The sequence below is a fragment of the Drosophila serrata genome, unplaced genomic scaffold, assembly GCF_035046125.1.
Source record: "Drosophila serrata isolate PLE 108 unplaced genomic scaffold, ASM3504612v1 contig_3, whole genome shotgun sequence".
NCBI lineage: Eukaryota > Metazoa > Arthropoda > Insecta > Diptera > Drosophilidae > Drosophila > Drosophila serrata.
The window spans coordinates 168005-181267 of NW_028256901.1; the positions used below are offsets into that span (position 1 = coordinate 168005).

At 39.9% G+C, this 13263-nt stretch overlaps 2 protein-coding genes across 48 annotated transcripts in view; one reads left to right on the plus strand and one right to left on the minus strand.

The window, feature by feature from the left end:
* Positions 1 to 11017, plus strand: Pop1 (POP1 ribonuclease P/MRP subunit). Its single transcript, XM_020956443.2, has 2 exons — positions 1 to 2635; positions 10135 to 11017. The coding sequence occupies exon 1, from the start codon at positions 100 to 102 to the stop codon at positions 2629 to 2631; it is 2532 nt and encodes an 843-aa protein (XP_020812102.2). The 5' UTR covers positions 1 to 99; the 3' UTR covers positions 2632 to 2635; positions 10135 to 11017.
* The window catches only part of OtopLa (proton channel otopetrin-like a), a 25399-nt gene continuing 20755 nt past the window's right edge, over positions 8620 to 13263 (minus strand). For 26 of the 47 annotated variants that reach the window (XM_086839058.1, XM_086839652.1, XM_086838565.1 and 23 more), the window contains 3 exons: positions 11225 to 12699; positions 10121 to 10481; positions 8620 to 9488 (listed from right to left, as the gene is read on the minus strand). In XM_086839058.1, coding sequence (XP_086695184.1) covers positions 9348 to 9488; positions 10121 to 10481; positions 11225 to 12699 — 1977 coding nt within the window. In that variant the 3' untranslated portion in view covers positions 8620 to 9347. The remainder of the gene's footprint in view (positions 9489 to 10120; positions 10482 to 11224; positions 12700 to 13263) is intronic. The other 21 variants (XM_086839096.1, XM_086839167.1, XM_086838862.1 and 18 more) reach the window with 1 other exon arrangement.

Genomic DNA, 13263 nt, shown 5'->3' on the forward strand with positions numbered 1-13263 from the left:
ACACTTGTAAACGAAAAAGAGCGGGCACATGTCCGCGCTTTTAGTTTGTTTTTTTTTCTTGCTCCGAATTGGATTTGAATTAAATTTAAATTCACAACAATGAGCAGCCAGAAGCTGGAATACGACTCCAGCCTGGGTGGCCGAGTGACGCTGCCGTCACACGTGACCACGTACCACTATGCGGCCGGAGCGCTGCAGGAGATCCGGAGCCTGATCGCGGACGCCGAGCAGACGACGCAGCGCAGCAGCAAGCTGATCTTCCAGACGCTGCCCAAGCACATGCGCCGCCGGGCGATGTCGCACCACCCGAAGCGGCTGCCACGTAAGTACCGCCAGGCGCACAAGTCCCAGATGGGCAAAGGCGGCAACCAGCCGGTGAACAGCAAGCGTCCCTCGAGGAAGTATCGCCGCCGGCCGAAGAACCTGCTTCGTGAGTACATACGCCGGCAGAGGCGACATGTCTGGCTGGAGACGCACATCTGGCACGCAAAGCGCTTTCACATGGTCGATCGCTGGGGTCACCGGTTGCCCCTCGCCAGCTGCGACAAGACCTACCGCGCCTGCTATCGCGCCAGTGCCCAGCACTGTCTGCTGCAGGACATCTCCTTCTACGGCTGTGTGGAGCTGCGTGGCAGTTTGGATGCATTGCGCCAAGGATTCGCCAGGCTAACGAGTTCCGAGTGCGGCCTGGGCATTGCGGCCAAGACCTATGTTAGCGGACGGCGAGAGGGCAGCGTGGAGCTCTTCGCAGACGGCCAGTATCCGCACGGAGCTCTGCAGCGGGCAAGCTTTCTCTGGTGTCCACCAAAGGAAGAGGATGAGCAAGAACGCACCCTCTGGCTGTGGCTGCATCCCAGTGCTGCTCAAGCTACCATTGATCAATTATTGCAAGTCTTTCAGCTGAAGTCAGAGAAACAACAGAAGCTACCATTGAACGAGCAAGTTGACGAGGAAATGGAGGTACCAAGCGAGGAGAAGAAGAATCTCAATGGAAAGAAACCTTCAGAGAAACCCCTGCGCTTTTGGACCCATACCAAGGCCTTTGAGCCGCAGCCCAGCTACTCCAATTCGGACGAAACTATTCATTTGGTGCTGCTGCAGCATGCCTTCAATCGGTTTCGTTTGACGGGACCTCGAGCGCAACGCGTCTTGGCCGCTAGCCTCCGTCCGAGACAGATAGAGCTGCATGACGAAGCCACCGACTACTGCCAGGCGGCTTTACAGCTGAGTTCGCCCAGCGAGCTGCTGTCTAACCTAGTGATGGGCTACCAAGTCGTCGATCCACGCCTGCAGCGACCAAAGAAGCGTACAAAAGCCGAGGGAACTCCAGAACAGCCAAGCTGCACTGCCGGAGAGCTGTTAATGCGTCAGCCAAAGGGTCTACCAGGGAGTCCCCTGTGGGACAAGGAGGCGCGGAAGAGACTGGCCACAGGAATAATGACCACGCAGGCGTACGAACAGCTGCGTCAGCAGCATGCTGTGGTTCCAGGAGCACCATGTGCTTTCGAACAGGAAATGCAGACAGTGCCCTTGATACTGATCCAGCGACCAGGCTCTCAGAACTCCAGCTACAAGAGGCTAGCATATGGCTGCGGCTGGGATGTGATTGTACCGGCTGGCTATGGCATGATCGTCTGGCTGACGCTGACTATGTGGGGCGCCAGGCCCGGTGGCTTGAGGGAGCTGGATACGGTGGCCAGAGAGGCGGGCGCTGAGATGCACTTGCCCGACACAGTAGCAGGTGCCCAAGAGTCTGCTGCGTCGGCCGATGAATTGCGTGGCCGCTACTTTCGACTGCCGCCCAACAAGCGCACAAACTACAGGAAACTGGCGGTGGCCAGTCCGTTCAGTGCTCCCTGGAAACACCTGGTGCGAGACTGGCGTTCATCTGACGCTCCAGCTGCCAGTGGCTCTATGGGCTTCTACGTTTTGCGGCATCGGCAGCAACTGGAGGCGATCGCTGAGTGCTTGAAGCAGCGCCAACCTCTGCCAGAACCCCTCCCCGAGGAGGCCATCATCCAGATCCAACTTCGAATCGTGGCCCGTGGCCATGTAAAGGACAATGCTTTGCTTTGCCTTCCCACGGCTGCGGATTACAAAAAGCGCTGGCGCCAGTTGAAGCGCGATGAGGCGGCACCAGTGCACGTGGAGCCCTCGCTGCCGGATCTGAATGAGCGGGAGCGGAAGGAGCTGCGCCAAAGCCATAAGCTCAAGCTGAAGCGCTTGCGGGCGCAAAGGGTACGCGAGAAGCGTCGCCTTCAGGAGACGGCCACTAAGCGGGTGCACATCCGTGCGGCCAACACAGCACAGCTGGTGCGGTCGCAACTAGAGACAATGTGCCGCCTGTGGCTGCCCACCGATACCTCGGAGATGCGGGACAGCGTGCGCCGCCAGTGCAGCCGCGAAGTCTTTGGTTATGTGCGATCCGCCGGGTTCAGCTTGACGGAGGCCTCGGTTTGTGCCGTGGGCTATGTAACGGCCGCCGGTCTTCAGGAGCTCATCCGCGAACTACCACCTGCCAAGGGAGGAAAGCCGACGCCACTGATGTGCCTGGTGCGTGACCCGGATAGCCGTGACTATAGATGGGCCAGCTTCCAGTTGAATCTGAATGTGGCCAGTCCAGCCTTTTGATGGGGTAAAGTATTCTTTCGTTTTTATTATTTTATTGGGAAAATAATTAGAAATAATATAAATATATATATAGATAAATATCGGCTCAAAGAATGGCATTATAATTTCAGTCAGAAGCTTCTTACGATGTGAAAGAGCCATTTCCGACCCTACAAATCATATATATTCTTGATCAGCATGGAAAGCCGAGTCGATCTAGCCATCTCAGACAGAAAACAAATTTTGAAATTTTTTTTGTGTAATTTTATGATTAAATTTTTACATCTGTAAAGTTTTGAAAAATTGGAAAAATTTTAAATTGGTTTAAGTTTAAAATTGAGTATGCAGATTTATTAATATATCAAAAACTAGTACAGAACAGCTTTCCGAATTGAATTTTATGCTTTTTTGGCTTAGTTATGAGTTTTTTAGATTTTGATTTGTAGAACAAATTGTCATATAAATATAGGTAAATATCGGTTCAAAAAATGGTATTAGAAATTCAGTCAGAAGCTTATAACTTACGAAAAAGCCATTTCCGACCCTATAAATCATACATATTCTTGATCAGCATCGAAAGCCGAGTCGATCTAGCCATCTCAGAAAGGAAACAATTTTTGAAATTTTTTTTGTGTAATTTTATGATTAAATTTTTACATCTGTAAAGTTTTGAAAAATTGGAAAAATTTTAAATTGGTTTAAGTTTAAAATTGAGTATGCAGATTTATTAATATATCAAAAACTAGCCCAGAACAGCTTTCCGAATTGAATTTTATGCTTTTTTGGCTTAGTTATGAGTTTTTTAGATTTTGATTTGTAGAACAAATTGTCATATAAATATAGGTAAATATCGGTTCAAAAAATGGTATTAGAAATTCAGTCAGAAGCTTATAACTTACGAAAGAGCCATTTCCGACCCTATAAATCATACATATTCTTGATCAGCATCGAAAGCCGAGTTGATCTAGCCATCTCAGACAGGAAACAATTTTTTGAAATTTTTTTTTGTATTTTTTGATTAAATTTTTACATCTGTAAAGGTTTGAAAAATTGGAAAAATTTTAAATTGGTTTAAGTTTAAAATTGAGTATGCAGATTTATTAATATATTAAAAACTAGCACAGAACAGTTTTCCGAATTGAATTTTATGCCTTTTTGGCTTAGTTATGAGTTTTTTAGATTTTGATTTGTAGAACAAATTGTCATATAAATATAGGTAAATATCGGCTCAAAGAATGGCATTATAATTTCAGTCAGAAGCTTATAACTTACGAAAGAGCCATTTCCGACCCTATAAATCATACATATTCTTGATCAGCATCGAAAGCAGAGTCGATCTAGCCATCTCAGACAGAAAACAAATTTTGAAATTTTTTTTGTGTAATTTTATGATTAAATTTTTACATCTGTAAAGGTTTGAAAAATTGGAAAAATTTTAAATTGGTTTAAGTTTAAAATTGAGTATGCAGATTTATTAATATATCAAAAACTAGCACAGAACAGTTTTCCGAATTGAGTTTTATGCTTTTTTGGATTAGTTATGAGTTTTTTAGATTTTGATTTGTAGAGCAAATTGTCATATAAATATAGGTAAATATCGGCTCAAAGAATGGCATTATAATTTCAGTCAGAAGCTTATAACTTACGAAAGAGCCATTTCCGACCCTATAAATCATACATATTCTTGATCAGCATCGAAAGCAGAGTCGATCTAGCCATCTCAGACAGAAAACAAATTTTGAAATTTTTTTTGTGTAATTTTATGATTAAATTTTTACATCTGTAAAGGTTTGAAAAATTGGAAAAATTTTAAATTGGTTTAAGTTTAAAATTGAGTATGCAGATTTATTAATATATCAAAAACTAGCACAGAACAGTTTTCCGAATTGAGTTTTATGCTTTTTTGGATTAGTTATGAGTTTTTTAGATTTTGATTTGTAGAGCAAATTGTCATATAAATATAGGTAAATATCGGCTCAAAGAATGGCATTATAATTTCAGTCAGAAGCTTATAACTTACGAAAGAGCCATTTCCGACCCTATAAATCATACATATTCTTGATCAGCATCGAAAGCCGAGTTGATCTAGCCATCTCAGACAGGAAACAATTTTTTGAAATTTTTTTTTGTATTTTTTGATTAAATTTTTACATCTGTAAAGGTTTGAAAAATTGGAAAAATTTTAAATTGGTTTAAGTTTAAAATTGAGTATGCAGATTTATTAATATATCAAAAACTAGCACAGAACAGTTTTCCGAATTGAGTTTTATGCTTTTTTGGATTAGTTATGAGTTTTTTAGATTTTGATTTGTAGAGCAAATTGTCATATAAATATAGGTAAATATCGGCTCAAAGAATGGCATTATAATTTCAGTCAGAAGCTTATAACTTACGAAAGAGCCATTTCCGACCCTATAAATCATACATATTCTTGATCAGCATCGAAAGCAGAGTCGATCTAGCCATCTCAGACAGAAAACAAATTTTGAAATTTTTTTTGTGTAATTTTATGATTAAATTTTTACATCTGTAAAGGTTTGAAAAATTGGAAAAATTTTAAATTGGTTTAAGTTTAAAATTGAGTATGCAGATTTAATAATATATCAAAAACTAGTACAGAACAGCTTTCCGAATTGAATTTTATGCTTTTTTGGCTTAGTTATGAGTTTTTTAGATTTTGATTTGTAGAACAAATTGTCATATAAATATAGGTAAATATCGGTTCAAAGAATGGTATTATAATTTCAGTCAGAAGCTTCTTACGATGTGAAAGACCCTATAATTTCCATTCCTGGTTTATTCAAAGTGTAGACTAAGAATTGAAATAGACATTGAAAAATAAATCTTAAGTCCAAGACTGATCAAATAAAGTTTCTTGCATCAAACACTGGGCTTTTATAAGTTCTGTGAAAAAGAAAAATATACATTTATTTATATAAATAAACTTGTCATGAACTATTTTATAAAGCATAAGGTTTCTAGTTCAAGATTCTAACAAGAGGAAAGTTGAAGGGGAAGAAGTTGTTTGTACTGCTCGCTCAGGGATACAAAAATCAGACCTACACATTACTTAATCACTTGGGATTAGACATGCTTAAAAAAAGGGGTTTCAATTTTTTTTTTGTAGATATTACCTGTTTTTCTACAGTTTTTCGGTAGAATTACCCCACTCAGGGTTATAAATACCAAACTGATTTGATTTCCTTATCACAGAGAAGAACCCCATTGGAAACAAATAAAAAGACACTTTTTTTTTGTTGTACATATTTAATACTAATTTTTATTCAATTTAAAATTACTTGTATGCCTTTCTTGTCTTCGTTTACCATAAACTTGTTACTTTCATTCATTTTCTTTTTGGTTTCTCATTTTGTATTCGTTATGCAATGGAACTCAACTGAGCGAGTGTGGGTGTGATGTATGAATGTATGAATGTGATGTATGGTGTATGAATGGTGTATGGTATGGTGTGGTGTATGAATGAATGTTTATAACAGAAAAGGAAATGTGGAAATGTTGTTAATTGTTGGATTTGTTTTTGTTCGTATCTAAAATACGACGAATGTTTTTAAAAAATTGCTTACAATTTTTGGATATTTTGTTGAGTTGTTTTCTTGGTTTTGCTGAGCCATCATTATCCTTAATTTGTAATTAATAATTTGTAATTTTGTTGTGGTTGTAATTTTTGGTTTTATAATATTCCTTCCATCGCGTACACACATTTTTGTCGTCGTAATTGTTAAGTTTTCTTTTGTTTTCGATGCGGTTAATGCGGAAAATGTATTTTTGAGATGCATGTAAATTTTGCTTTTCTTCTGTATATATATATATATGCATATATATTTTATCAGTTATTGAAATTGTCTATATACTTACGGAGTATATATATATAAGTACGCCTATATATATATATGTATATATATATCTTGTGTGTGTTTTGTTGGGCTTTAGCTGTTGTTTTTTTGTTTTTTGTTATCATTGTGCGTTAAGTTTTTGTCTGCTTGGGAGTTTTGGTTGTTTTTTGGTTTGAATACTACTTATCATGATCCTTTTCTCCTTACATAATTCCATTATGTAAACTTCCCTTGCCTCTCACTTATAATTATACAACTTAGTTGAAACATTTAATAAATATTTCTGCTCCAATCCTGGTTCACGTTGTTGTACGGCATAAAATATGATTCGATCTTACGTTTAAACTAAATGTTAAGGACAAAAACAATGGCTTTTATATAATCATATATTTATATATTAATAATTATAATTTTATATTAATATATAACTATATATTATATATATGTATATGTAATATAATGTTTTGTGGCTTATATATGCTTTCAAGTACAATCTCTAAGGGCCTACACGCAAGTACAAGTTTCAAACTGAATTTGATTCGCAAACTTTTGAATATATCGTAAATATCGATCGGTATCAGAATCCTTGATCCGTGATTAATGACTGACTGTCTGTGTGTTTGTGTGTGGGTGTACGTGTATGTGTGTGTGCTGAACTCTACATACTTATGGCTTTAATTCTGTTTGCTTTTGGCTTTGCTACCACATTACATTTGATTGGATTACGATTACGACGAGTATTGAATACGTATTCTGCGACACTGAACTCTGAACTGCTGCTGCGCTCTCGCCTACAGTTAATGCTTTATATATATATATATGTATATAGATTATAAATCGCCGATCTCTGTGGGCAAGTGGGCAGTGTGTAGTTAGTGTTCTTCTCTCTGCCAACAAATTTCAACGAAATTCCCTCCATTTTCATTGGTCTTTTCCCGCCTCATTTCGTTATTTTTTCTGGAGAGGAATACAAGTTTGAAGGTTTCTTTGGGGGAGAAGATAATGTTTATAATAATGTTGGGGGGCTAAAGACGGCTCTTCGTGACTCGACTTCCGTCTCCTTGTATAAAACGTTTGAAATACTTTGAATTTGGTGGGTTAGTATACATATATTTATAGATATACGTGGCAATATATATCTTTCTTTTCAAAATGCTTTTGCTTCGTCTCAAACTTCATTCTCTTCCATTCTTTTTTTGTTTTAACATTGTAAATTGTAAACAATTTGATGCTTGTCAATGGTTTCAATCCTGCTTCGGAGCTCCTTAATCCTTGCTCAATCTTTTCTTCGTTTCGATCATAAATGCGGGGATTCACTGGGAAAAAGTTGATCATTTTGTTTCGTTCAAGTATTTTGTTGATTTTCTCTTTTGTTTTTGAAAGTTCAATGGTTTTTAGCCGAGATTCTTCTCCTATAACATACATACATATTTCAATTTATTATTATTATTATTATTATTTGTTTACCGTTTAATTATATGTTGTTTTGCTCTTTAACATCACTACTAATAATCAAAAAATGGACATTTATAAACTTTTATATAATGTATATATTAAAAATGTTTTTTTTTTCGGTTTTTCTTTTCATTTTTTTATTTGTTTTTGTGTGTTTTTTGGCCCTTTGAATGCGCCCCAAATTTTGTATGTTTTTTCTTCTTTTTTGTTTTTTTCCTGTTTTGTTTCTTTTTTTTTTGTTTTCTGTGGGAATTTGTTTTTACAATTGGCCATGAAGTTGTCTTAGCGCCATTGTGGTTTCTAAATTCTTACAAAAGTTTGGTGAATTAATTGCGGCTGAGAAACTATAAGAAAAATAACACAAAAATAGGTGTAAAATTGTGAAACAAATCATAGAATTCATCACAGTTTGTTGTTGTTGTTCGGCTGTTACTGTTTTGTTGTTGAAAAAGTGGAAAAAGTCAAGTTGAAAAATTGATTCCGAATGCAGGAGTGTGAACATGTTCCAACTGTTATCGTTTCCTGTTTCGCTTCGTTTCCATTTCCGTTTCCTGTGGCTGCATTCTTCATGGCATTGCTTAAGGTGTGTTCGTGAGTGTCTGTGTATGTGTTTTCCCTCAAAATGTGTATGAGTGTGTAAGTGTATTGTATTGTACCCCAAAAATCGCAATCGCGAAACAACGCGAAAAGTAAACAACCATTTTGTTATCGAATAATTTCCATCTTATTCGCAATGTGAATTTTTAATCGATTTTTTTTTAGTTTTTGTTATCGTTTGGGGTTTTAATGGGTTAAAACAAATATAAAATGTATATATTAACCTTCGCTTCGTTAGTAACAATGGATATTGCGGCGGTGTTGGAGACGAAACTAAAACTAAAGTGTAAACTAAACAATAAGGTTTATAATGTATACTATAAACATAGGTATTTAATTTAATAGTATTAAATATTTAACTCAGATGCAATAATGGGTGCGTGCGGGCGAAACTGTAAACGCTATGACTTAGTTCTTAAGTTCTTTTTCTCCACAGTTTTAACAAAGTAAAAAAAAATAATGGGAAGCAAATGAGAAGGCGCGTGCTATCGTTATCGGTCATCGGATTTCTTTTTGGGTTAATCGATCTCGTTTCGTTCGTGAACTTAGTAACTAAAAAACGAAAACGAAGAACACAAAATCAGAATATATTCATATCTGCATTAATGTATATATTATATGTAGTATGCATATGTTTTTGTTTTTGTTTTTGTTTTAATACGTAATTAGAAACTAACTCTTCTCCTTCACTTGATTTCTGGTTTTTTGCGTTTGCTTTTGTTTTGTTTTTGGGTTCGCTACATTTTGGTTTTGGTGCATTTTCATCATAACTCCCACATCCGCATCCCATAGAGCCTCCTCCAGGCTGTAGACGCTGCCATGTGTGCCATCTTACTCCAGGCGTGCCTTGTAGGTGGTCTTCCAGATCTCGGCAAGTGTCACGGCGCTGTGGAATCGATGGAAGATGCACAGAGGCAGTGTGATGCGCTGGATGATTGACCAGGGCACAAAGCCGTAGAACTCCAGCTGAACCTGTGGATGTATTTGTGTGGTTTCAAGGTTAATGATAAGCCTAAGCGTAAGGTACTTCTCAGCTAAAACATTAATTAATCATGCAGGGCTATTATATAGGGCTAATATATATATGGATATAGCAGGAAAACAAGTACAAGAAAGTCATAACATTAACATTATTATTTGTTAAAAATGAAGGAATCTAAGCTTTTCCTATTTGGTTATGTAAAAATAGTTTCTTTTAAGTACAAATATCAAAGTTTTTCCTAGCTTTCCATTTATTAAACCTTTTAAATGTTTAAAAAGAGATTCATTCAAATTAATCGATTCAAAATGATATTTTTCGATATTTCAAATATCAAACTGCGATAACTTTTCTCTCGATATATGTACAATCCTAGCTGGTAGTAAATATTAAAAATGTATTTCTTTTAAAGCAACCCGAAAAGCATTACAGAAACGATTAATTTTAGTTTAAATATTTTCTAATAATTAAGTTTATGTTTAATATTAAAGCTCCTTGCTCTTAATACTTATAAATCCTAAGCATGCATTAATGAGTACAGATATCGGTTAGATATAACAATTGGAACAACGAGTAGAGAACGAGAGCGTTAATCATCTTACTTAACTCAGTCTCGCTTACGTACATATCTACTTACAGGATTGGCGAATACTTTTTGAGCTTCGAAGGTGTAGATGGCGAACATGGCCACGTTGCAGATGAGTAGGAAGGTGACAATCTGGCGGCCGGGCTTGCTGCGATCATGCTCCGGCAGGTGGACGCGACGCCGGGACACGTCCGCGATGAACAGCAGCTGGAGGATCACTTGGAAGACGGCCACGCCGCCGGTGGTCGTCACCAGGAGGCTGGGCTCACTCTCCAGGACCTTCAAGCTACCGGCAATGATGCTGAACACCGAGTAGGTGAACAGGCCGAAGGCCGAGATGCGCAGCAAGATGTCGTTCAGGTTTGACTGCTCCTCACAGCGGAATTTCAGGTTCTTTACCCTATTTTTTATTTAAGGAAAAATATTAATTATTAGTAAAGCTAGCTGATAGTTAGGATCGTGGATAAAATGGACTGCACAGCGAAAATATAAAGCCAAAAACTTTCATTTAAGTTTGTATTTCCTTTAAGAAAGGAAAATACTGAAACAATGCGATAATTTTACTTTGCGATAAATGTTTTAACGTTAAAAAGATATTCTATTTGATATATCGAGTCAATATATTCAAATCATTAATATAAAGCCAAAAACTGTTATTTAAATTTGCATTTCCTTTAAAAAAGGAAAATACTAAAAGAAGGCCGATTTATAAGGCGATCATTTTACTTTGCTATAAATATTTAAACGTTAAATTGATATTCTGTTTGATATATCGATATGCAAAATTCAAAATATTCAAAACATTAATTTGCTTGCTGAATGCTAAATTCGATTCTTAAAATTTTGATAAACCTACTTTCGGTTTGATGTTCTAAACTAATATAAACTGATTACTAAAAAGAGTTCAAATAAACGCTGATTAAAATAATAAACAAACTTGTTTCTAATATTTTATCCATAATATCGATAATTTTTACGTTAACTGTGATAATTATCGATATTTAAAATTGCATTGATATTTTCGAGTGCAATATATATATTTCTATATATATTTCTTTAGATTTTTCCCTCTCGATATGCACTTGTAATCTCTCTATATTTTCACTGTACAGCCATTGTTCGAATGGGTGACCGCATGCCGACCTTATAAAGCCCACTATGATGGCTAGAATGGCAAAGGCCATCAGGATGCAGTGACTGGCGTCGGCCAGGTAAATGGCCAACAGCGAGAACTGCTGATGGCGCACCAAGACGAAGAAGAGTATCAGGCAGATGAGGGCCCCGACCAGCAGCAGCAGCCCGAAGAACAGGCCCTTCGACGAGCCAACGCAGTCGACGCGTCCGGATCGCGCCTGCTGGGCCATGGCCACCGCTCGGCGGGACAGCATCACCTCCAGCCGATGCTCCAGATCCTCATCGTTCATCCTGCCCGGATAGCGGCCAATGTGCTTCCACATCACATACAACACCACCGCCCCGATCAGCGAGTACTCGATGATGAATGGATACAGATACGGCGCCGAGTCGTAAACGATTGTGCCCATAATGTCGATCCGTCCGCAGGCGGTGGAGTTGAGTGTGCCGATGTTGGAGGACAATGCCGCCGGATATATATTGTCCAGGCTCTCCAAATTCTCAAAGCTAACCAGACCGGTGGACTCCTCGTGCCCCAGATCCGTATACGTCTGGAAGCTATTCTCCATGGGTCCCTGGCCAAAGAGATTGTTCATAATGCTGCCGGCGCCACCGCCCTCGGTGGTGCTGCTGATGGCCGGGCTCAGTGTGCTGGCCAGGAATGAGTCCACAAATGAGTTGGAATTGGAGTTGCCGCCGGCGGGCGTGGCTGCTGCGGAACCGAACCCATCGACTGGCGCCAGGCTCGGCGGTGCGGCGCTGGAAAGGATTCGCTGCAGGCCGCCGCCAAAGGGCGATGATTCGCTGCCAAAGATGCTGCTGCTGCTGCTGCTGCTGCTGCTGCTCTCCAGGGGACTGGCTGTGGTACTGGCGGTGATGATGGAACTGGCTGTGCTTGTGGTGGAACTGATGATGGAACTGGTGGTGGTGAATGGACTGAAGGTGGTGCTCGGTGTGGTGATGGTGGTGCCCGGAGAGGCGGTGGTACTGCCGCCACTGCCCGCAGCCGTGCTGGCCGCGGTGCTGGTGATAAACTTCTTCAGCTTGCGGGCCATAGTAGTGCTGTGCCATTGGTAGCCCGGTGTGGTGTACGGTGCCCGCGTTGTGGTTGTGGTCGTGGTGATGGCATCGCCACCCATGCCCAAGCTCTTGGAGATCCCGTCCACAGTGTTGCGCACCAGCTTGGACAGCACATTGTCGCTCTTGTACACATCCTTGGGCAGCAGATCCTCGCCGTCCAGGACCTCGAACTCACTGTTCGGCCCCGCATGGGTGCGTAACACAGTGCCGGCATGACGGAGCGCATGCTGCCGTATGGAGTGAGCAATGGAGGAGGCACCCGGCTCCGGTGCGTTCTTCTGATGATAGATGGTAATCTCCAGCAGCGATTCCTTGACCAGGGTGCGGATCCAAACACAGATGTTGGTGGCCACCACGTGCATCAGACCGAAGCGGGCGATCACCTTGAAGCGGTGGATGTTCAGCTGCAGGAGGAGATCATCCCAGAGAGACGGAGAAAAACGAGACAGACAAAGAGAAGGAGTGCGCAGAGCGCTTGAGTACGGCGGAAAGCTTTTCGGCGGCCAGGACATGGTGAGTACATTGATTACATAAAATATATGTAGATTATGGATTACGGGCAAAAAACTCAGTTCGAAGAAAACAAGAACTGTCGGCCAGTGCTCCTCCAGAGATGGGTACTTCGCCCAAGATCTAGATAGATAGATCTCGTTTAAAAAACCTACATTGAATCTATAGGGATTAATCTTTAAAAGTGAGACATTTATATCCCTTTATTTAAATCGGACCACAGCTTCATTTATGTATGATATATTATGATATAGAAAACCCCGATCTCTGCAGGAACACTGGTGACCAAAGAACAAAAACCAAACGGTCGAACCCTTAGAGATATATATATTAACTTGTTTTTTTTAAGACTATGGATTATCGTATATCGTAGCATATGCATATTATATTTATAGAGTTTAGATTAGTTCATAGTATCATATACATGGGTATGCACATTTATGGTGAGAGCGAAATGA